This window comes from Amphibalanus amphitrite, unplaced genomic scaffold (assembly GCF_019059575.1).
Source record: "Amphibalanus amphitrite isolate SeventyFive unplaced genomic scaffold, NRLGWU_Aamphi_draft 000158F_arrow, whole genome shotgun sequence".
Taxonomy (NCBI): domain Eukaryota; kingdom Metazoa; phylum Arthropoda; class Thecostraca; order Balanomorpha; family Balanidae; genus Amphibalanus; species Amphibalanus amphitrite.
Window position 1 is genome coordinate 343,216 of NW_024881653.1, and position 24,285 is coordinate 367,500.

At 50.1% G+C, this 24,285-nt stretch overlaps 2 protein-coding genes across 5 annotated transcripts in view; one reads left to right on the forward strand and one right to left on the reverse strand.

The window, feature by feature from the left end:
- The first annotated feature begins 4,805 nt into the window (after positions 1-4,805).
- Positions 4,806-14,498, forward strand: LOC122383196 (serine/threonine-protein kinase greatwall-like). 4 transcript variants are annotated; one of them, XM_043369358.1, is made up of 11 exons: positions 4,806-4,903; positions 6,567-6,621; positions 8,986-9,142; positions 9,699-9,790; positions 10,247-10,368; positions 10,650-10,756; positions 11,023-11,126; positions 11,600-12,193; positions 12,530-12,803; positions 13,148-13,360; positions 13,657-14,498. In XM_043369358.1, the coding sequence occupies exons 2-11, from the start codon at positions 6,577-6,579 to the stop codon at positions 13,701-13,703; spliced, it is 1,755 nt and encodes a 584-aa protein (XP_043225293.1). In that variant the 5' UTR covers positions 4,806-4,903; positions 6,567-6,576; the 3' UTR covers positions 13,704-14,498. The 4 variants fall into 4 exon arrangements, with proteins under 4 accessions (XP_043225293.1, XP_043225292.1, XP_043225294.1 ...); XM_043369357.1 differs by having other exon boundaries at positions 4,816-4,981; XM_043369359.1 differs by having other exon boundaries at positions 4,824-4,861.
- Positions 14,499-14,964: 466 nt separating this feature from the next.
- The window catches only part of LOC122383197 (transmembrane protease serine 9-like), a 16,588-nt gene continuing 7,267 nt past the window's right edge, over positions 14,965-24,285 (reverse strand). The window contains exons 2-8 of the mRNA XM_043369361.1: positions 21,876-22,011; positions 20,220-21,030; positions 19,455-19,543; positions 18,778-18,913; positions 18,276-18,417; positions 16,263-16,408; positions 14,965-15,908 (exon numbers count right to left, since the gene is read on the reverse strand). Coding sequence (XP_043225296.1) covers positions 15,750-15,908; positions 16,263-16,408; positions 18,276-18,417; positions 18,778-18,913; positions 19,455-19,543; positions 20,220-21,030; positions 21,876-22,011 — 1,619 coding nt within the window. The 3' untranslated portion in view covers positions 14,965-15,749. The remainder of the gene's footprint in view (positions 15,909-16,262; positions 16,409-18,275; positions 18,418-18,777; positions 18,914-19,454; positions 19,544-20,219; positions 21,031-21,875; positions 22,012-24,285) is intronic.

Here is a 24,285-nt window from a genome sequence, read left to right on the forward strand (position 1 = left end):
CAGGCTTGCGGTGCCCTTGGAAGGACTGTGGTGTCCCTGGGCCCTGACAAGCCTGAGATGCCCCTGACAGGCCCGTGGTGCCCTTGTTAGGCCTGTGGTGCCCCTGGCAGGCCTCTGGTGCCCTTGCTAGGCCGCTGGTGCCCCTGGCAGACCTCTGGTGCCCTTTCTAGGCCGCTGGTACCCCTGCGCCCGGAGAGGACTGGTGCCCCTGAAAAGTCTGAAGTGCCCCTCGGCAGGCCCGTGGTGCCCCTGACAGGCCCAAGGTGCCCCTGCGAGGCCGGTGGTGCCCCTGGCAGACCTCTGGTGCCCCTGGCAGGTCTGTGGTGCCCCTGGCAGGTCTGTGGCGCCCCTGGCAGACCTGTGTTGACTGGTGCCCCTGCTAGGTCGCTGGTGCCCCTCACAGACCTGTGGTGCCCCTGGGCCTTGACAAGCCTGAGATGCCTGGCTATGACAGGCTCGTGGTGCCCCTGATAGACCAGTGGTGCCCTTGCTAGGCCTGTAGTGCCCCTGGCAGACCTCTGGTGCCCCTGCTACCCCTGCGCCCGGAGAGGACTATGGTGCCCCTGAAAAGCCTGAAGTGCCTCGCGACAGGCCCGTGGTGCCCCTGAGCCCTGACAGGCCCAAGTTACCCCTGCGAGGTCGGTGGTGCTCCTGGCAGGCCTCTGGTGCCCCTGGCAGGTCTGTGGTGCCCCTGGCAGGCCTGTGTTGACTGGTGCCCCTGCTAGGCCGCTGGTGCCCCTCACAGGCCTGCGGTGCCCCTGGAAGGACTGTGGTGCCCCTGCCCCTAGGGGTGCTCATGGGCCCAACAGGCCCGTTGTGCCCCTGACAGGCCTGTCGTGTATACTTACTAGACCTGTGGTGCCCCTGCTTCCTGGCAGGCCTGTGGTGCCCCTGGCGGGCCTGTGGCGCCCCTACAAGGCCGTAGGTGCCCCTGACAGGTTTGTGGTGTCCCTGGAAGGACTTTGGTGCCCCTGACAAGCCTGAAGTGTCAAGGGCAGACCCTTTAGACGCCAGGGTCAAGTTCGTCGGACTGACAACGATTTGCTTACCTGATAACGTTCCTGGCAAGTACTCACTACTCAGCGTCCACAACATATATAGGGGAGAGTGGGGAAAGATGCCCAGGGTTTTACTATGTCATATATTATTCGAAAATGACGATCGGAAAGCCAAAACTTGGAGTTTCAACGGAAGCCGACATCATTTTTTCTCCAAATATATCACACTTTCGTGCCTGAAATATGATAACTTTTTTTGCTATTTAACATTTTCCTGAAGAAGTGAAAGGGGGCATCTTAGCCCACAGGGTGGAAAAGACGCCCCCTGGCGTTGGGAAAGATGCCCCCTGCACTATAAGTGACATAAATGGGCACGTGAATCGCCTGAACAAATCAGTAGTCCCTTCGAGCCTGCAGTAGACACCAAACGTCATCGTAAGGGCCCTCAAAAGTAGTCGTAAGAGGCTTCAGAGGTCATCGTTAAAGGGACACTCCCACCTTAACATTAGTTTTGAGTTGAGATAGCCAAATTGGTGGCCATGGCCTGCAAATACCGGTTTGGGCACTCACAACATCGACAAATGCTTTAATTCGGAGATATGGAATTTCAAACTTGCAGTTTTCGGATTCTAAGGGGCTAGTGCATTGGTATGCCCCCTTAGAATTTGTGACGTCAGCGGAGATCTAACGATTTTTAAATCTTTTACTAAAACGTTTGGTAGCACGCGGTGGTATATGCTGCTTTGCGCGCAACAAATGCCGCACTTTCAAATAAAGTCGCTAGGAACAGCGGAGATCCCAAAAAGTAAACAAAAGTAAAAGTCTAATATCTTGAAAACCGGTGAATATTTTTCGATGAAATTTGGTAGATATTCGTTTTCGCTCTTTCTGAAGGAGGGTCCCTTTAAGGCCATCATAGTCCAGCGCGGCCAAACAAGCCTCCGTGGTGGCGTTCGGAGACCACTGTGGGGCCTTTATAGGTCTTCATGATGGTTGAGGGCCCTCGAGCCCATCGTGGGGACCTCAGATGCCAGCGCGGCCCGTGGAGCCAACGTGGGAGCCCTCAAAGGATGTCGTGAGGGGCCCTGGAGCCAATAATGGGGCCCATAGAGGTCGTCGTGAGGGCTCTCAGAGTCAGATGCCGCCCCAAAAAGTCGCTGTGTGTGCCGAGAGACCGGCATGGGGAGCATTCGACCGTACCGGACTCTCAATAGTCCCAGATCGGCTTTTGTCTCCCATCACAAGTATGTAATAAATGATTTGACAGGCTGCTTGAACGACAGCCTACGGATTTAGGGGGGCGTCTTTCCCCATCAGGACAGGGGGCATCTTACCCCAAGGTACCGAAGTAACATTAAATCAGCACAATTTGTTAGCCATAAAACTACACCCCGAAACAAACTGTTTGGGACACAGTACACGCATGTTAATGCATCACAACTATAGCAAGGGACGCAAAAATTACCTACCTTCTTTGATATTTACAATGCTTTGACACCAAAATATTTTTTTGAAAACAGCAAATAAAAAACATGCAATCACCAGCCAGCCGCTGCCCAGCTGAGCTTCGCAAATTTTCGTGCAGTTAACAAGGCAGGCTTCCGCTTTACGCTAAGAACATCAATTTCCAGGCTCGATTCTTTGTTTCGCCGCTAGAGGGGGTGGGGCGTCTTTCCCACCCTGGGCATCTAACCCCACTCTCCCCTACACATAGCACATTCATATATACTTGCTTACAATTGGTAGGGGAAAGTGGGGTAAGACGGGCACCTTAACTTTGGAGCCATTTTTCGGCCGGTTAGAAACATCATAGAAACGCGAAACTGTGTGAAACCCTTTTTTAGACATTTTACTTCCAATTGCCAGAAGATGAGACTTAGACCTGATTCAACAAATAAACTGCAGCTTTTTTTGCAAAACCTTGCAAAAACCCGTCTTACCCCGCCCCATGGGGTAAGACGGTCACATGGGTAGGGCAAGACGGCCAGGTTTTTTCACCGACCAGCACAGCTCGCAAGAAATGCCCGAGATTAGCCGCATTGATACAGTCGTTCGTTGGTCTCAAGTGCTTCAGAAATGGCAGTATACGAGATTCGTGCAGAAGGCGTATGCTCGTATATAGGCCCTAGTTCAGAAGCCATGTAGAACCGTTTTTCACATTCATTATTCGAGAATAAACTGTGCCGAAGGAATATTGCAAACATGTCTGTGAGTATCGGAATCGAACATATTCTTATTAGAAATGTTTCTTTTTTCCTACAGCAACAAAAATATTTTCACCATTACAGACCCATTGGATTCATAGTTGCCCGTCTTACCCCAAACTCAATGTCAGAAGTTCAGCACGATTTTTCTCGTGGATAATTTGATGCAGACAAAGCAAATCCGCGGTAAATGAACACTTGTGGCATATGAGTGTACCACGAGTGATTGCTAGTTTTTATCTCAATAGTGCTGCACACAAAAGCTTGCACAATACATTATGGATGTTTTCAATGAAATGGGTGTTTTAAAGAAATCAAAATAAAAGATCATCGACTGAACACAAATTCACCAGACTTCAATGGTGGTGTGTAGTGGGAAAGGCAATTCTGGCCCTAATTTTTCTCGCTCGTAGCGCTGTTGGTTTGGTCTGCAGAAGGGGTGCCCGTCTTACCTACCCTGACCGTCTTACCCCACTTTCCCCTAAATGTGGTTGTGGCTAAGAGTTAAGATACTGACTAAAAAAAAAATAAAAAGAAAAAAAAAACTGAAAATGGGGGCACCACCAAAATGAAGTGGACGAAATCCGTTGAGTTTTTAATTTTGGGAATAGGTAGGGGCACCACTTCGATTCATGACCCTCCCCTTGGAGTTTTCCTGGATCCGCCCCTGCGTCAAGGTCTGTAAAAGGACTATCGAATGCGCTTTTCCGCGGCGCTGTAGCTCTATTGGTTCACGAGTTTGCCGTGGGCAGTTTCCAAAATTGTTGAAATGGACTAGGTACATTTGACCTTTGATGACCTCTGGCGACCTCCTGACCTTTGACCTGACCCAAAAAATGACTGAAGTGTTTTCGTCCTTATATTTGACGTTCTTTCGAATGCCGCTTTTCGCGTGTCGTTACGTGGCCAAGGGCCGAGTTAGGCGGGGTGGGGGTGGGGGGTGTTCAGACCCCCCGGCCCGGCGCGGAAGTCGCGGAGCACCGGCCAGGCGCGGGTTAATAAAAAATGCATATTGTGGAACTGAAGAGAAAGGAAAGTGTACTAAATGCACTTTCTCCACGAAGCTCGGTAGTTCGTTGGGGCCTCGCAATTCCTCGCCAGTACCTATAGGCATGCGTGATGCTCCCCGCCAATTGTAGCGTATATGCCTTGCCCTTCTCCCCTGCCTGCAGCGCCCAAACGGCAAACGCCAAAAGTCAAAACCACTTTTTATGATTCCACGCACGGTCATAGAGTCATAGATACTCCACGACTCACGAGTCGAGTGACTAAAGGCGACTCAAAAATGTGTGAGAGCAGCCAGATTTCTGGGTGATTGGAACCCGTGTTAGGCAACTTGCGAGTGAATAATGTCGACTCTAAGTTTCTATTCTTATTTCTATTTCTACATTTTTGCCTGAAAATCCAACGTTAAATTGTCTGTAACAAGGCAACAAGAGAATGGTTCTCTTATGATCTTGTAACATTTTTTTATCATGCTGTTAAAAAACTGAAAATTTAAAAAGTACTTAGCAATTAGCATATCCAAAAGAGACTGTGAATGTTTCATAAACCACGCAGTAAATACAAATGTAGCGCAGACGGCATCTCCGCCGTCTCGCAGACGGCGGAGACGTAAACAGTGCAGTGACTGCTCCAGCTCGCCTTGGAGTAGTTGCCGTAGCTGCTATTTAAATTTGAAAGTTTTTCGGCAACATTTAGGTACCTGTTTTGGCTTTTAAGCTATGAGATAGCCTGGTTGATTTTGATGCATGGTTTATCACGATTTATACAGATGAAGTAAGATTCCGACCCTTTGGCGCCCGATAGTTTAAGTTCAAAGTTGAGCCAGTTTTTCGGGTTTAAATTTGTGAATGAATCATAAACTAAGTTAATAAACCAACTAACTAACTAAGAAACAAACTAAGATAATCAGTATCATTATCTTAGTTTCCTTATTGTTATTGAAAGTTAATCACATTACATCAGCTTACTTCAACCTGTCGTCATTTCAACTTTCAGTACAGTGTACACAATGAACAATCAGCAATTGTTTCCGGTTTTGGGCGTTCCACAATCTGCATTGATGAATTGAGGTAGTTTTGTACCTACCATGCTTGGTAATTACTCTTATGGTTATAAGTATAAGTATATGTAAATCTTGAAGTCCTTGAAGTCTTGTATATACGGAAGAAGGCGTACTGCCTCTTACTGATTGAGTGGGTATATGGCAGAGCTGGGTGAGGATGATCATGGCCCATGGGATAATTCAAGGTTATAATGCTTTGTCATCCAGTTCCTCGATTTGGTGGCATTTACTCCAATTGAAGCCTCTCACTCTTCAAAAACTCGTCCACTCTTCTTTTAAACAGCAAAGTTGATTTTGACCTCTATACACTTTGGCTTTGTTGTTAGTTCTTGCAGTTTGAAGGCAGAGGTTAAAGGTGTTTGACTGAACAATGCTTAGCTTTTGCAGGAAACTGGGTACCTATTTATTGTAAATATTTACCAGAAACTGAATTTTCTTTTACAAAAATGTTCCAATTTGTAGTACTGGCAGATCCAGTGGAGATAGCATGAGATGTTGTTGATTGTTGGGAGTGTAGCTAAGGTACTTCTCAAAATGGCTCTCATTTGATAAAAAACAGTCAGATTTTATTTTCCTATGCTGTGCTTTGTGGCTTAAAAGAAGCCTTGTCAGGGAAGTTTCAATTTTCTTTCTGTTTTGATTGGGCAATTTTACCACTTTGGTATATTATACAAGGGGTACCTACCCTGCAGCCGTTGAAAGTGTCTCCCTCGGATCCTTCAGTGTTGTTATAATCTATTAATGATATTGAGAGCATACTCAGATCTAAGTTCCATCATACATGATATGGAGAAAACTAAGATATTTGAATTACCTTCCATCATCAAATGTTGTTTTGTTTTATCAACTTAGTTGACTTTTTCAATAATAGATTGCTAAAGTCAGCCCTAAATAGAACTTATTGTAATGCTGTGTAGGCTCTGGCTGACTTCTAAAGATGATAGAGAACTGAGAAGAGAAATGCTGGGTTGTTGGGATAATTTATTATTATCCAGAAACCCTAGCATATCTAATAATTAATATCTACATCATTGATAACAGGCATGGTCACAGTTGAGGGATGGGCTGCATCGAGCTGTAATGGGCATATTTTGTCTGTTTGTCATGGATTGTGGTGTGGATATAATACATATTGGCAAGGTTAAGCCATTTTGTTGCTGATTGGGTTCAGTCTTTAGCCTGAATCATGGGATGTTTTTGCAGAAATAGTAGGTAGTGTTTCAAAAAAGGGTCCTGACTGCCATTGTTGTTGGTTTATCCATTGCAGTCACTGTTAATGTTTTTTTTTTTTTACAGAACATTTAAGATGGCTGAAGCAGAGGAGGAGATGGAAGCAAACAATCTGCATGAGGTATGTGTGAGTTTTGCTGTGTTAGCCATCTGGAGCAAGGTTTTCCTGAACAGGGGCAGTTGACTAGTGTTTTTGGATAGGTACTTACCTTGTAAACATATATGTCACTGGTAAATGAAAAATCTTTCTTAACGTGTGTTGCTAGTTACTATGCTATCATAATTCATAGGTTTTTCATACGTCTTGCCTTAATGTTGTTGTCATTAGTCATTCCAACACATAAGGTAGTAGGACACCTTGGTAGTTGTCTTGCCATTCCTTTGTATAAAGTGAGTCACAGATAACAGTAGTACTGGATTGGAAACAGGATTCCGGTGGCTGCAGTAAGAGGCCGAAAACAGAACCGAATATATCGTGCCCATATTTCGATATCTCCTCTCACAGGCAACAAAAAATATTGGTTTATGTGAATGAAACTTATAAAGAAGCAATCGACTAGCCGTGCTTGTGTTTATTGCTGCATTTTTGCATAATGGCAACTTATTTTACTAAACGTTGCTGGTTACACTTTCCTCACCGTGGTGAGGGAACGTATGCCACTGATTTGATTATAATGATTTCTCACTCTCATCCACAAAAAGTACTTGTACATACATGGGAGTTTGATCTCTTTATTTACATGCTAATCGATACCAGTCCTGTCACAACGAACCATCCAAACGTCACGATTCAAACCAACGTCACAAAACACCCCTTCAAGTGTCACTTCGCTTCGCCTGCCCTCCCAATTTCGTCAGCGACCTTACTTCCCCGCCTTACATCTTCTTGACCCTGCTGAGCTTTGGCCTCTTGTCGGTCCTCGATCGGGTTGCACCAGTGGCTGGGGTGTCTGCTTCCTGACTTTCGATGGACAGCGCTGTCTTGAATGCCTGTCTCACTTATCAGTTAACATGTTTCCACACTTTCCAGCAAATAGATTGAAAACCGTCGCATACATCTCTGGAAGGAGGCTCCTAAGGACGTCGTGGCTATCATTGTAAACGACTTCCGGTCAGTTCGACATCTCGGTTTACGACTATCTTCGTCATTTCTGCGTCACTTCTTGGTTGATCGCAGACCAGCAGCTGGTACCTGTTAGCTTCCGTCTTCGGCAGTTGCCTCCAAATCTGGCAGATCCTCACGGTGAGGTCGATGTCTCCCTTGTCTTTCTCCAGTCGTACCTCCAGCGGCGTAGCCCCATGATAGATCAGCAGGCTGGCGGAGGCACCGTACTTGTTACGCCTGGTGGCCGAGCGCAGAGCCGAGCGTGCCAAGGCGCCGGAGCTGTGTCCCAGGGAGGCCTTGGCGCTGTCATCCAGGTCCTCCATTTCAGTGGCTTTCGCCACCGCCGCCACTAGCTCCTGGATGACAAGAGCACCATCCTGCTGTCACTCCTGCTGTGATGGTGCCATTCGGGCGGAGGCGTCGGTCGGGCTGAAACGTGACCAGTGACCCGGAGTACCGCCTCATTCTCCAGGAACTGTCGGACACTCGACCAGTTGTAGTTGCCACCTGATAGCTGATATTGTCATTCGTGAAAAACGCATCGGTCTGGCCCTTCATAACCTGCTTCTGGTGTGAGTGGCGTGCGGATGCCATGGCGTTTCGCTGGCCGCTCGTGCACAGGGGGCATCGCGTAATCCACGCTGGTCAATACTGACAGGGCTGCGCCGCTCTTGAGCCGACGGCGCTGTCTCTGCATGCCGGTGCGAAATGACCGATCTTCTTCGAAATCTTCCTTTCTGAAATGCAGCTCACACACAGCGGAATAGTCCTGATCCCACTCAGCCCGGTCACGGTGACCCATGGCGCCAACCCACTGAGCCCGTAGAGATGTTTCGGTGAGAAAAGCGAATAGGTGGCATGTGAGACATCTCCTGTTCTAATCTTTTGTTCCTCTTGGTTCGTTGGGTTGTAGCCAGAACGGCAGGTTTTTACCACTCATTCCCCTCCTCCATTGTTGATGTACCTATACGTATGTAAGGCTTTGCACCACAATTTTTTCAAAAGAAAACACCACGCATTGTGCCCTCTAAATGATCAAATTAAAAGTGAAATACTTTAATTTTCAAGCAAATGAAAGTAATTTTGGTAGCTTCGATTTTAAACGTAAACGACAAAACGCAAAAAAGACGATTTCTTGCAATACACAACACACAAATTATCCACCCAGCAGCACGCGAGAATCTCATTTTGGCGCCGTCGCATAAAAACATTCGGCCTCTTACTGCAACTGCCAATATTCTGTTTCCAATCCAGTACTACTGTTATCTGTGAGTGAGTTAAAATTGTATTAGTCATTAGGTATGTATCTTTATTGTGTTTGTTGCTTTCATGGCATGACACAACATGACGTTGATATATGGTGATTACTTATGTTTTCAGGAGCCAACAATAGACGATTTTGAAATACTCAAACCAATTAGCAGAGGAGCATTTGGAAAGGTGTTCCTTGGCTACAAAAAGGGACATCCAGAACTGCTGTTTGCTATCAAGACTGTGAAAAAGTCTGAGATGGTCAACAAGAATATGATGGAGCAAGGTATGCATGTCTGATACTAAGTTGTGATTTGCTGTCAGAAATACTTTAACCTTCCAGTTGTCTTCCAAATGTTAAGCTGAAAAGTTATGTCATTGTTTTCTCACAAGGATGCATAGCGATAGCAAGCATCCCAAGAATAATTTTCAGTTTAATAATTCTCATGCAACAGCTCCGCCAATAGGGCCGCATCGTCCGTTAAATTCCTCGTAACTTTTCTCACAAGGATGCATAGCGATAGCAAGCATCCCAAGAATAATTTTCAGTTTAATAATTCTCATGCAACAGCTCCGCCAATAGGCATCGTCCGTTAAATTCCTCGTAACTTCTCACTGTATGGCCTTGGGTATATTCTTACCTTATTGACACGAATATTCTCCCAAATTGCCTCTAACATTCTCGCTTACCTAGCTCTACACACCGACCACAGCACTGTCTCATTCGCTCTGCCAGCTCTGCCAGTTGACAGTGGTGACCGAGCGTGACGCACTAATTCGCTCTGCCGGTGACCGAGTGTGACGCGCTGGCCCACTGATTCGCTCTGCCGCCCTGTTGACAGTGGTGACCGAGCGTGACGCGCTGGCCCTCCAGAGGAGTCCGTTCTGCGTACAGATCTTCTACTCGCTGCAGTCAGCCAACAGCATCTACCTGGTACGGTCGATGTGCTCTGAGAGTGGGAGCGAGGGATCTGTTTGGTCCATGAGCTTCATTCCAGTTGCGCGATGTTTGAGAGGCGCTATTCTGAATGTCCTAAGGCGCTATTAGTCCGGTAGAAGTCAATGTGTCGTCTCAGAAGCTCAATGTGGAGAGTAGTGGAGAGGGAACCGTGACACCCTGCGTTTGGAGGAATCGGTTACACCCTGCCGCCTGCGTTTGGAGGAATCGGTTGTGGATTAGGCAACGTCATGTCCATTATAATTGGGAGCGTTTATATCCGAATATGTGTATGCGTGAAGCTGTCGGCTCTCAGTTCAGCTGTTACAATAATTTTTCGATTGCGATAGCTGATTGGTGGGCCTATCTCAGGTGATGGAGTATCAGCTGATTGGTGGAGATCTGAAGTCCCTGCTGGGACCTCTGATTGGTTGACTGACCGTCCACTCGCAGGTGATGGAGTATCTGATAGGTGGAGATCTGAAGTCCCTGCTGGCCATATGCGGCTGTTTCGAGGAGTCCATGGCTGCCTTCTATGTCGCCGAGGTGGCGCTGGCGCTGGACTACCTACACTCGTGAGTGATTTCGTTGCTGAGCGCTGTTGATTGTCGATAACACCAAAAGACACCCTTACCAGCTGCAACATTTGTGCCATGGTGTTATCTTTATGGTCATTTGAACTTTCGGAATTCAGGATTCTGCCGTAGTTCAGAGGATGTGATCTTCGATGTGATGTATCATGTAATTTATTGTGCTATCGGTTCTGTTTTGTCTTAAGGACTGAGACCGGCGAATTAAATTGCTTCTGTTTTCAGTTTGCCACAGCCAGTGCTGACCCTCGTCCTCTCATTTCCAGGCACCAGATTATCCACCGGGATATAAAGCCGGACAACATGCTTCTCACAGCGCAGGGTCACGTCAAACTGACCGACTTTGGACTGAGCAAAATCAACGCGCACAAAGGTGGGGTCTAGGACGTAACCGGTAGCCTAGTCTGATTGGGCACTTAGTAGGTTAGAATGTGGATGAAAATGTAGTTTATGTCTATCAGCTCGCACTCGCTATCGTAGTTGATGCTGGATCCTAAACAAATGCTTTTTAGGATCGTCATGGGAATTACCTTTCATCATCTGTGATGTACGATAAGTTCAGGTTAGTTGGTTATGTTCATAGGAATGTTTTCTATACACGTTTTAGTTTCTCATTACGCTGTGTGTCTGTGTCCGCAGAGATCTCCGTGATGGACCTGTTACGGAGCACGCCGACCGTGGTCCGTACCAACCTGCTGCGGACGCCCGGGCAGCTGCTGTCTCTCACCTCCCACCTCTCATTTGTGAGTACTTCTCTCCCCTGGTCACACAGCTGTTGACGCTCACCCCTACCTCTCATTTGTTAGTACTCATCACCCATGAATGAAGCAGTTTATGGCTTGTAAAGGATATAAGTCAGCTTATGTATTTTTTGTCGATGTTGTCTTTTTTTTTTAACTGAGAAGTTCGTCGGGCTGGCTATGGGCCCGAGCGTCACGCCACGTTGCTTGCGAATGACACCACCACGGATCACCTAAATTGTCACGGATCATTATGTGATCCGTGACACCACGGACCCTTTACCCGATCTCGTCCACATCCCATTCACCGGTGACGATTCTAACCGGAAGTTGAACGAACTGCTGTTAGATGGCGGCACGATCCTGCCGCGGACAGCGTCGAGCTTTACTTTAAGTAAATTTGTAGTTAACTCAATGATTTCAAGGTTGTTTGTTTCTTTTGTATAACAAGTCAACCTCCCTCCCACACGCTGCAGAACTCTGAGGCCAGCTCGATGGAGGTGGGCTGCTGCGACACGGTGGACGGCGGCTCCCTGGCCGCCCTGGACGCCGGCTCCTACTGCGGTGTCGGTCACCACACCAGCGGCCTCCCCGCCGACTCCAGCACCACTCCGCCTCCCATCGCCCGGCTCACCCCGCGGCTGGGAGCCGGCTCCGACTGCGGCCTGCCGGCGCCCACCGCGCCGCTGGGCCTGCTCACCTCCACCCCCGAGGGACGGCCGCCCACCCGGCGCGGCTACCACCGACCCACCCCCGACCCGCAGCCGCCGGCCGACCCCTTCCTCCGGCCACTCAAAAGGAGCCGAATCGACTCGGGAGGAAGCCCCCGGCGGACCGGCCTCACGGCCGACCTGGGCCGGGTGCATCTGTCCGGTCCGGCGCCCTCCAAACTGAGTCGGATGGCCGCGCCACCGGCACCCGCCAGCCGGCCGCCGCTGAGGACCGTGTGCTTCAACTCTCTGGCACAGACGCCGCCGCGGCGGGGCGGGCCGGCCGTGCGCCGTCCTTGCAGTCTGGGCTCGCCCATGGAGGTGTCCTTCGACAAGGTGACACGCAGCACGCCGGCCACGGTGAGTGGGTGGGGAGTGGTGGACGAACGCACCGTGTCCTGGGCTTGGAGCGTAGGATATGCTCTATGTCTGCCTGTTGGGGGAGCTCGGGGTGTTGGGTTCGATGTTGTAATCTGATGAACGCCTAATTCTAAAGTTGTGTACTCAGTAACTTTTTAGGGAAGCTAAAGATGTGCTTGGTAAATTACTAGATAAACTCCCTATCTACCACACATTGTGCTTCGGGAGTGATCAGTCGCCAATTGTAGTGTGTGCTGCTAGCCTGTCATACTCATGTCACGCACCTCGAGTCCACCCACCACCCCGCTAACGCCCCTGCCCTTCTCTCCCCTCCAGCCTGCTGGGACGGCGCGCACCACCTCCATCCCCGCCACACCGCGCACGCCATTCCGCACGCCCAAGTCAGTGGCGCGCGGCCGGCGACCCACCGTCGAGTCTCGCATTATCGGCACACCCGACTACTTAGCTCCGGAGCTGCTACTGCGGCTCGGCCACGGCGCTCCTGTGGACTGGTGGGCACTCGGGGTGTGTCTGTTTGAGTTCATGGCCGGCATACCGCCCTTCAACGACGAGACGCCAGAGGCAGTCTTCCAGAACATCCTCAAACGGGGTGAGTGGGGTTTGTTTGAGTTTTTTTTTTCTGGTTTCATTCAACTTCATGTGTGGTGCGGTGCGGACAGGGTTCGGACTTTGAAATGGTTTTGTTCAGTATTTATCAGCTGCTGGCACATGATGAGCTTTTTGTATCGAATTTATTTCATGGGACAGCTGATTACAACCGCATTACATTGGTTCTTTGTATCCTGTTTTTACATTGCTATCAAGGGTGAACTTTTTTAGTTATGTTGATCTTCTTTTCATCCTGTTACTGATATGAAGATCAAGCTCATGTGATACCCTGTTTGGGCGTTGCCATATCAGGGAACAATATCATTATCCATCGGCTGTCCGCAGACATCCCCTGGCCGGAGGAGGATGAGAGCTTCTCCCCCGCGGCCGGCTCCGCTGTGGACGAGCTGCTCTGTTTCGACCCCTCCGAGCGGCCGGCGCTGGCCCGGCTGCGGGCCATGCCGCTGTTCTCTGGTCTCGACTGGGAGAGACTGCTGGAGCAGCCCGGGCCGTTCGTACCGGCGCCTGATGACGCCACAGACACCACCTACTTTGATCGTGAGTTGGAGAGGGAGGGAAAGAGGAAGGCAGGTGTCGTGGGTGTTTATTTAGTAGGAAGGAGGAAGGAGGGAAGAAGGGAAAGCGGATTTTGGGAGCTGATTTTGTGTTCGCTGGTCCGTTTTGTGCCACATACATGTTTTTTTTAGATTGGCAGTTTGCATGTTGTATAAGAATAAGATGCAGTTATTATCCCTTCAGACTGATACAACACGCTGATTATGTAATCATTTACGCATGTTAGCTTTCGACTACCGATTTCTGGTACTAATTCTTATTATTCTGTCTGTTTCCAGCACGGAATAATCTGCAGCACCTGACAGTCTCCAAGTTCGACGCGTAGCGACAGGCCCGAGGTGTCCCCCGCCTGCCGTCGAAGTTCAGTGTCGTGTGAGGAATGATAGAGCTTATACGGACGCGAGTGAGTACGACATTTATGTTTTATCCACTGCTTTTATTAATGCGGTAATGCCGGTGGTTTTTGAGATTATACTTGTGTATCATTTCTCAGTGCGGAGAGGCCGTGCAGTGCTTCTGTGAATTCATCGAACCTTTGAGTTATCATTGGGTCTGGATGTCCTCTTAGACTGTGCGACTGACAGCGTGCTCATCGCTATAGCCTACCACTAGTGATCGCTCAGCGTGTGTGTGTGTCCGTCATCAGTTTTCATTAGCATGGTAAGGGTCCAATGTGTCCAGTGTGTACATAAGTGTGTCCACGGGGAGGGCTGGTTTTATCACATTGTTGGGCTCTCTGGTAGTCGACAAGAGGGGTGACGATGCTTGTCTCGGTCAGCCCTGGGTCAAACGCGGTCTTGCAACCTGAGATTCTGCCGAGGGGATTTGGAATGGTACCGTGTTTGCCAGATGGGTAATTTGGTCGGTCATTTGGGTGAAGACTCGGCTAGTTGGAGGCGCGATGATGGTTTGCACGTGCCTTTCCATGTTGTGAAGGGGAGGCTTGTCCATAACGCGTCTTATGAAATGGGCGAGAGCTGCAGAGATTATTTTTACGCTTGTTTAATCCGTTTGTACCAACTTTGTGTACCAGCGTGTGTCTTGCCTCACAATTTGTAGCGTGTGTCACAACTGAAAACGATCGATATGTGCATGCTATTATATATCATAATCCTGAAAATCGTTTATCAACAACAGGGATACGTTTTGGGTTCAGGATAATGCTGGCTCATGGCGGATGGTGATCCTCATTTCGATGTCATTCATTGGATGGCGGGATGGAATAATTCAATGCTGCACCATCTCTGCCGTGCAAAGGTTAAAACCATTATGTCGGGTCAGAGGCCATTACCTCAGGTCAGAAATTCTGCTAAGGATCATCCTGCATTGCTTTTGTGTATGTACTTTTCGCATGTATTTTGGAATTCTCCTTTTTCTGTCACGCACTCCGCTGAGTGAAATTAGAAATGGTGCCAGGGAAGATGCAACGACGCCACACTCTTGGCCTCGGCGCTGCCCGTGCTGGCGCAGCCAGTATGCAATGCTATTTGATTTGCTGCTCCTTCTCTGGTCGACAGTAAGAAGCTAGCTGCCGTATCGCATTCCTCTAAATTACACTCTTCACCGTCCTCTAATACACAGTGCGGTATAGTTCGTTCGTGTACTTCTACATCATATAGCACACATACATACGGGGCTGTTCGGCCCCCTGGAATGAGCCCTCCCTCGACTCCCCATCACTGTAGTCTGTGTGGCGTGGACGGCATGCTTGGAGCCATGCCCCTGGAGCCTATCTTGCCCAGGGTATACGGTTCAGAGTTGTGCGTTCCGCCCCTGTCTGGGACAACAGCGGTCGACTGCACAGATGGGACGCCACCGGCCCGGGCTCGCTACACAGAGCTCGCGACACCATCTTTCTGCCGTGGCCACGCTTAGTTGAGGCAAACGACCAATGAAGCAGACGATCCACATATAATTGTACAGGGTCCGTCTGTTGGAGCTATTTCCCTGACTTAAAATAATGCGGAAATAATCACAAGCTCTCGTCTCGTGTTTTAAAGGTATCGACATTGAAGTCCAGCTTCTCAATTACAATAATGCGGTGTTCACATTTACAGCTATCCCATGTTTTAAAACAATCACCTGTGATAACGAACTTCCGTCTCACGTGTTATAGTAATGCGTCAATAATGCGAGTTTATCTCCTGGGTCTGCGATGACACAAATCCTGCAGGGTCTCTCCTAATCTCTCATTCCACCGGGTCCGGCACAGCTGAGACAATTCTTCAGTCGCACACGGCATTTCTCCCTCTGCGGGGCGATCACACAGGCAGTTGCTGACGCCTGCCGCGTGCAGGCCGGCCTGTGTTCCCGCTGCAGTTTTCAGCCTCTGTGTCGGTGCCGCCCGGCCGGTGGCGGTCCCCTGGCGCCGCTAGTAGCTGCTCTTGTTGCGGTCGATCCAATCGCGCATCTCGGAGACTCTTGTGTAGACGCCGGGGTACTGAGCCTTGCCGCAGCCGATACCCCACGAGACGACGCCCACCTGGTACACCACGCCGCTGATATGCATCAGCGGGCCTCCGGAGTCGCCCTGCGGTGCAGAGGGGTCGCGGGTCAGTGAAGGGTCGCGGGTCATCACATGATATGATGGTCCGGATTAACCGCATCGCTGTTTACGCCAGTACCACAGCAATTACGGTCATCAGCGTTCGGAATGTTCATCATATAGGAATTAATCTTTCTCGGGTGCGCTGTTCAGTCTATCATACAAGATAGTTGGTGTGCATATTCTTTGTCTTTGACAAAGACGCCAACGTGGCATGATGTGCAAAGCGTGACTTGTATCGGGAAGTGCATTGGGGTAGCCCTGACATCATAAAGGCTAAGTATTGTCGCAGAGTTGTAGAAGCACACCACGCAATGAGACTCCTGACGGCATACTCACACTGCACGAGTCCTTGCCCTGCCGTCCTGCGCAGAGCATGGAGCTGATGATACCTCCCGGCGCCGAGGGGCCGTAGGTGCTACGGCACTTTGAGTTGTCCCACACCTTCAGACTGACCTTCTGCATAATCGAGGCCTGTCGGCCGCCTAGACAACAGAGACATTCAATATTATCAGTGGTTTCGGGTGAGCGGGACAACATGCGTTTTAGATGAGAGTGAGAAAGAATGAGGGTTAGACCATGACTACTGAAGTCGAGTGGTTTTACTTGTGACGGCTTAACCTTCGCCCCAGTGGGGGGGGGGGGGGGCATATGTTACCAGTTACCACCCTGTCGCGTTTTTTGCGTGTGAATAAAAAACCGCGGCGCGTAGCGCCGCGCCGCTTGGGGTAGCTTTTGGTACATCAATTTTGGACAATGTGTGAAATTTTTGACCCCAGGTCATGACATGACCTGTTTTAAACATGACCTGACATTGTCAGGTCAGGTCACCAGGTCAAGTTAACTGACCAAGCCTAAAAAGAAGTTTGCAATCATGTCCAGCCTACAGTGTTTGTCAGAAAGGTTTTAAACTTGGTGGATTGCATGCTGTTATGGGCGCCCACAATTTGTATATCTCGGATTTTTTATATCCGTGACCTAAGGTCAGGTCAGTGGCGTGACCTTTCCATTACAAGTCAATGGAGAAAAATGAAAATACCTGTAGATCCGGTGTACGCATAGGAACAGTCCAAATATTTCAGAATCACAATGATTTAGTCCACTCGTGATGACCAGGGTGTTATTTTTGCTGATAGCCTCTAGAAAGGTCATCCGAGGTCATTTGAGGCTACAAACACTTTTTTGCCAATAACTCGCGATTGGAAAGAGATAAAACGCTGGGGATGGTCTCATTATGTTTGTCTTGTTGAGACGCATCGACTGATATGCAACATGACCTTTTCCGGTCAGGTCATGACCTTGACCTGAGGTCAAATTTTCAAGTTGACCTTTCAAGGTCAAATTATAGTTCATTCGACGCGTCTTGGCGAGGGGAACACGATTCTGGCAATAGAAATGTCGTGGCTTTATGTAGTCGAAAGTTATTGTCGAAAAATACTTTTCGTAAAAACAGCTATTTTTGGAGTTTTTGCCCTCTGGAGGCTAAACCGTTGACCTGAGGTCAATATTGATAATGAACTTTTCAAAAGAAGAGTTCAAAAGCTAACGATTGCTTTTCCATGCGTTTTCTAGCTACCATAGTTCCTGAGATAGCGGCATGTTTTCTGAAAAATATAATGACAATTGGCAAATTTTGACCTTTGATGACCTCTGGTGACCCCAATATTGCTCTAAGGTGAAAAATGACCGAAATACTTTCCAACGTACGGATTGAGAGCTATCGACTGCTTTTTACCGCGTCTTTCTAGCCCTCTTAGTTTTTGAGTTAGAGGTGGGTGGTAACATATGCCCCCCCCCACTAGGGCGAAGTTGGCTGAGACCGCCACTGGGGCGCGGATTAAGTAATAGGTAGGTATTGTTTTTACCGGAAGACCCATGAGTATTCAGGAATCAATAATTTCTCAGGAATCAATAATCCCGTTTCTATATTATTACAATTTTCAGACGACAAACCGGTAGCTTTCCCCATTGAGCTCAGGCTCTTACGTAACTCACCCTCTCACAGGCTGCCCCAGTCAGTAGTAAATCCCTTTTCCCCTCTCCCGAAGTAAGCCACCCTCTCGCAGACTGCCCCATCCCATCAGGTACCTAAATCACCCTCCCCCAGCCCTCAGCCCTTGCAGGCAACAACTCACCCTCTCGCAGACTGCCCCAGCCCATCAGGTAATTCACCATCCCGCAGCCCTCAGCCCTCGCAGGCAACAACTCACCCTCTCGCAGACTGCCCCAGCCAGTAGCAACTCCCTTCTTCTCTCTCCCGAAGTAACTCACCCTCTCGCAGACTGCCCCAGCCCATCAGGTAGGCCTAATTCACCCTCCCGCAGCCCTCAGCCCTTGCAGGCAACAACTCACCCTCTCGCAGACTGCCCCATCCTGCCACGGTGACGGTCTGCCCGGCGGCCCCGCGCGACACACCGCTGTCCAGGCATATCGGACGGATGTTGGACTTGTACTTGACCGGCTTACTGAGCGTGATCAGAGCGATATCCGTGTGCTGTGGGAGAAAATATAATGGGTGGGTGAATCTCAGAGATTGGGACTCGCTAAAGGAGATACTCGTATGCAATGTATGCAATCACACAGCCTCGCTGACTTTCGGGCGATTTCCGTCCTGCAGGCATCATTCTCTTGTAGCCGCTTCAAAATCACAATCACAATCACAATTCCCTCGCTATAACCCCCAACAAACAAACAAACAAACAAACAAACAAACAATCCCTCGCAATCGGCTGCTGTGCTCCCTCCCTACTAATGTATTCTTCGTGAACGATATGCTAGCTGTTATCACAACCCAACGCAGTCGAAGTGCTACTCATCCCTCCTGCTACAGCCCTGTCCGCTGTGTTGCACTGACCAGCGTTTTCTCGGAGAAGCCCTTGTGTCGGACGATGCGCGCCACCTTGTACGTCTCGTGTTTGGCCTCGAACGGCGTGCTGACGTCATAGTCGCCGAGTCGTATCAGTAGCTGGGAGACGTCGTACGAGCTCATACTGACGGTCAGAAAGGAGAAACATCGTCAAGGGTTAGGGCCTTGGTCAGGGAGATGCGACAAAAGTCTTATACGCTTATACCGTTTTTCTCGCACGGAAGCTGTTGCAATGTCTTGCCGCCGAAGAGGAAGTCCCTGACTCATGCGTTCTCTAACTTTTCCCATTACATTCCGAATGAGTTCACCACTGTACCATTATACGCCATTGTACCATTGACGATCATAACACAATAATCGTGCGCACAATAATCTGCTGATGTTCTAAGTAGCGCAGTAGGTAATTTTAACGTTATACGCAAATCGTCAGAATTATTGTATGGTACTGGGCTACTGCCGATGCATGCTCACTGTCAAAAGATGTTCAAAATTCCCATCCCAGACGGGTAAGCCGCATTCCATTTTAACGCGTCAGCAAAACGCGAGCCCCTCTCTTTTTTCCTCCTCCCCTCTCCCTATTCACTGAAGGACGCGGTGAGCTGTATTGAGAATGTGCGTCTCTCTGAGCCCTCCTTCCCGCCTCCCTCCTCTCACTCCCTACTCACTGAGCAACGCAGTGAGCTGCCGTGAGAATGTGCTTCTCGTCAATCAGTGATCCGCCGCAGAACTGACGACCGTTCTTGAAAATACCCGCCTGAAATAGATCCCCGTGGGTCAGACACGGTAATCGAACCATAGTCGAACGCCCGTGCGTGGTTCGGATAAACATGCGTGAGTTGATGCGTGTAGCACTGATGAGGGAGCTGTCAAAACATGCTGATTAAATTCGTCGGTGATGAACTGTGAAGGCGAGCACGGCGAAAGAACTGACAGCTACGCAAGGTGTTGAGACAGCAGTGGGAAGAGTCTGGTTGTTATGATTCGTACAGAGTACAGTCTGTCTTAAAAGTACCGCGCAAAGTGACGGTGGATCCATCAAGCCTGACCGATGAAGGACTGCCAAATTTGAGTCATCGAAGCAATGGACATCCTCGTCCATTCCCCAGCTCCATTGGTTCGGTGACTTTCAAATTATAGCAGGCCCTTCCTCGGTCAGGCTTGATGGATCCACCGTCACTTTGCGCGGTAATTTTAAGACAGACTGTACAGACGTTTAGTCATCATGTTTGATCTCCATTTTGATATTCACGGTTTTAAGGAGTACAGGTGAATAAAAATATAGAAAGCAATTCTTGTCGGACTTACAAGTGCTTTGTTAACAAAGTTATATAACAAATCATAACTTTGAGAAAATCTCTAGCCTTACGATAAGGGCGACAAGGGAGTTTCGCAAGCCTTCAAGTAAGTCAATCATACAGAATACCACTTACCAGCCAGGGGAACTCGCCCTGCACGGCCTGCTTTCCGCCGACGATACGATCCGAGCCCTCGGGATCGCGCGTGCCACACGAGTACGGTCCGCCGCCTCCGCCGCCTCCAGAGGCCGGTGGCGCCGCCGCGGTGGTGCTCTTGGTCGTGGTCGCCCACCAAGCCGTGGTGGTGGGCCGTTTGGTGGTCGTGGTTCCCTTGGTGGTGGCCGTAGTCGCCCACCAGACCGTGGTGGTGGGTTTCTTGGTGGTGGCGGTGGTCGCCCACCAGGCGGTGGTTGTGGGCCGCCGTGTGGTGGTCGTACCACGCGTGGTGGTGGTGGTCGCCCACCAGGCGGTGGTGGTGGGACTCTGGACGGTGGTGGACCCGGACGGTTTCTGCCACGGGTGTGTGGGTGCCGCCGGCGGCCGGCTGGTGGAGCCCCGAGTCGCCTGCCAGGCGTGTGTGATGTACGGCGGGTGGAGGGTGGTGCCGGCCGGCTCTGTCCGCTGGCTGCTGGCCGCCGGCTGCTGCTGCTGCCACCAGGGCACCGTGGCCGGCCGGCGGGTGGTCGTGGTGGTGGTGGCAGACGGCGGCGGGCTCCAGGTGGTCTGCCACCACTGGGTGCCGCCCGGCGGCCGGGCCGTGGTCGTGGCCGGCGCGGACGCCGCCCCCTGCCCCGGACAGCAGACGCCGCGCACGCTGGGCTCGCCGCGCGGCGAGAACGAGTCGGTGGAGACGCAGGCGCCCAGCGTCCTCACCAGGCTGTTGAAGTCGTCCTCGGAGGACTCACGGGTCCACCGGCAGCTGGAGCGCGCCAGGCACACGCCGCTCCTGCGGGAGAGAGGGCGGAGGTCAGATACACACCGCTGCTGGGGAAAGGAGGGGTGAGGTTATGTCATGATTGAGGGGTGAGGTCATGCCTCTCCTTGGGAACGAGGCCTTAACATGCTTCCTTCACTTAGCGAACTGCTGGCTGAACGAACACTGCTCTTCAGTGAGAGACGGGAAGCATGACGAACTGATGCCGAACGTGAGCTTTGCACAATGTGTCTATGGACGTGATGTTAGTGTTACAGTCGTTACTGCAGTCTCCGAGGCCATGTGGTTATTGTCGTGTTCTTTAGATGCAGTCTCCCTATGCCGCTCTGGAGTATCGCAGGCTCCATCCTCCAGGCTAACGCTATTGAGTCATTGATATCTGTTGAAGCTGGGTGTTGCTTCTGGCTCAGTTTGTTGGCTATGGTGTGCTCTATTGGTTTGACCTTTTGTGGACGGGGGACCGCTTGATGTGCATTTTTTTTTGCAACAAGTTTTGAATGTGTGTGCTTTCCGTAACGAAACATGGGCATATAACGCTTTGTGCGTATTTTATAAGGAAAGTTATTGAGCAGGAAGCTGTTCACAGCAGTTGTCAGCACCCCTTGACGCAAAACATCCTCTACACAAATATACGTGCACCTATGTAGCAAACACCCCTCCAACTTCCCTATGCACACAAAGAAGCAATTACTGCATAGCTGCATTCTGCACGGGCCGGCCGGCAGCATACCCTGACGGACTCAACAGGTGCAGGGTACACACTGCATGCCTCACATCCATTCCTTAGCCATTTAGGCATCCAAGTACGCAGTGTAACGCGTAGGCTGCTGGGGGAGGGGAGGGGAGTGCGGTCTTACCGGCCATCGGGCGTGTCACAGGTACTGCCGACCCCGGCCGGCGGGCCGGGCCACCACGGGGGGATCACCGACTGCGGGAAGCCGCCGAACCCTGCCAGCTGCCTCTTCCCGCGCGCTCCGCTGTATAGATCGGCCGCTGCGGAAATACAGAGAAGGCTTGGGTCAAATGGGCTGAAATGCGGGGTGAAGTGCCCGTGTCTGGAAAATGTACGGGGGATGGGGTGCTGAAATGGGGAGTGATATGTCGCCGCTGGAAACAATGAAGAGACTTCTGAGTTACGTTTCCAGAAGTCGGCAAAGAAGAGTCTGATGCTACATATTACGCTACACCAAGCCCATCGATAATGTATTCATTTGGTACACGGGTTTCAGCTAGCAGCAACTGTTTCCACACAAAAATACACATACCTATAGTCTGCATTTGAACCGCATTCGGATCATATTCTCGTGTTCTCCGGATTATGCCGTGCTAAAACCGTGCCCTACTGAACGGATAAAACTGAGACGATGACTCAGTCAGACCTATCACAACATATCCTGCAACATGTGTGGGCAGTCAGATTACGGCTAAGCTTTTGTGGCCACGAAACCTGCTCTACAAACCCGCACCAGATATAAAATAGGCCTCTTGACCTCTTCCTCCGGTCTTGTGGTCAGTTGTGACTGATTGCTCCGATGAATGAATGGATGTTTTTGGTGGTTGCCAATTGCGGTTATAAAAATATAGCTGATGGCGTGGTGACGTTTCGTTTGGGTTGATTAAAAAAAAAACATTTTAGATCAGTATATTGGTGGTGAGTCAAACACATTTGTGGTACTCATATTTTACGAGAAAATAGCAAAACCACGATTTTGTTCCTGGCGTCATTTTTCGTACCTATGTCCTATGTTCCTGACAACTTCGCCTTTTAAAAAGCGTGGTCGATCATGAACGTTATCATATAGTTTTGTTCTGCATATGAGCGGTTAGAATTTGTTTGGTGTTATTTTAAATATCAACATGGTCTTCAATAACGTAAATTAATTAAGTTCATGGACATTTTTGGTGTTTAGCAGAAGAGGGGTATTTGAAAATCGAGCTCACAGCGAGTTTGCCACGAATTACGTAACGATAGGTGACTCCATAATATCTCCGAAATATTTGGCAATGGTTGCAAGTTTTACATTTGGATAATGCGAGCTGGCGTACCAGATTCGTCATCCCTATTTGATGGCATGCAATTGTAAAGAATACAAATGATACAATGCTTCAACAAAACGAAACAAATTGTAATGGCTTCTGAATAAAGTCGTAAAGAAAGCCCAGTCTTTAGCCGATCATCGTCACCCAGTCTGTCATCCGTCGCTGGCATTCGGCGTGACTTCTGGGACACGGGTCCAGCTTTGGGTACACGGCCTGCCGCGCCGCGCCGCCGCTGCCTTGGCAGTGACCTTCAGGTAGCCGGATAAAGAACTCTGCGCTTGGGTGAGTGACCGGGCGCCGCGCGCGTCGGCGGTGCGCGGACCGGCAGGCAGACACACGACCCACACCGGTCGGAGATACACAGCGCCTGCAGACTGGCCGCCCCGCCCGCAACCCCCGCTCGACACTCAATCAGGCAGTGACAGTCACCGCACCTGGGAGAGTTAACTATCCTGACAGGACACCTGGGGTGACAGGAGATGTGGGCAGGTGACAGCTGCCGACAGATGTCAGGAGTGGAGATGACAGGGCGGGTAGGTGACAGCCGCGGCTGCTGTAGATGCCAGATGTGGTGATGAATCGAGGAAGGCGCGGCTCGTCTGATGTAGAACCCGGCGGCCAAAACCGCCGGCAGACCGCTGCACCTAACGGGAGCCAAATCCATGACGTCGTTAATGCAGGTTCAATGACGCTGATACATCTTGCAAAATGATATTCAGTTAGCTGAGTCGAAGGCTTGTACGTACAAAGGCGAACGCTTCTATTTCTGCATGTATGCATGAATGTATGCAGATGCATGCGTTTGTGCGCGTTTGTACATCCACGCGTGCCCATTTTGTACCCATTTTGTACTATTTTGTTTGCGCACTCTTAACATCGTTTACGATAATCCAGTGTTGCTCGTCAACACCTGACACCACTCTGAAGGATAATCCCTCTCACAGACCCTATCATCCAGAGTATAACCCGGCAGGCTGTGCCAACAGTGGGCGTCTCAGTGCGTCGCAGACGCTTCCTCCGCACTCCGCGAGCTGCGGAGGAGGTGAGCTCCACGCCGCGATGTCGCAACACGGCGCTCCCCGGACGGGTTTTTCGCCCGGCAGCCTCCCACTGCTGGAGGCTGTGAGTGTTGTGTTTGGTCGGTTGATCTGCTGAGCACGCGGCCGCAGCCTGCACCCTGCGTGGGGGAGGGGGAGGGGACGGTTGAGGGGTATTGTCAGACCGGCT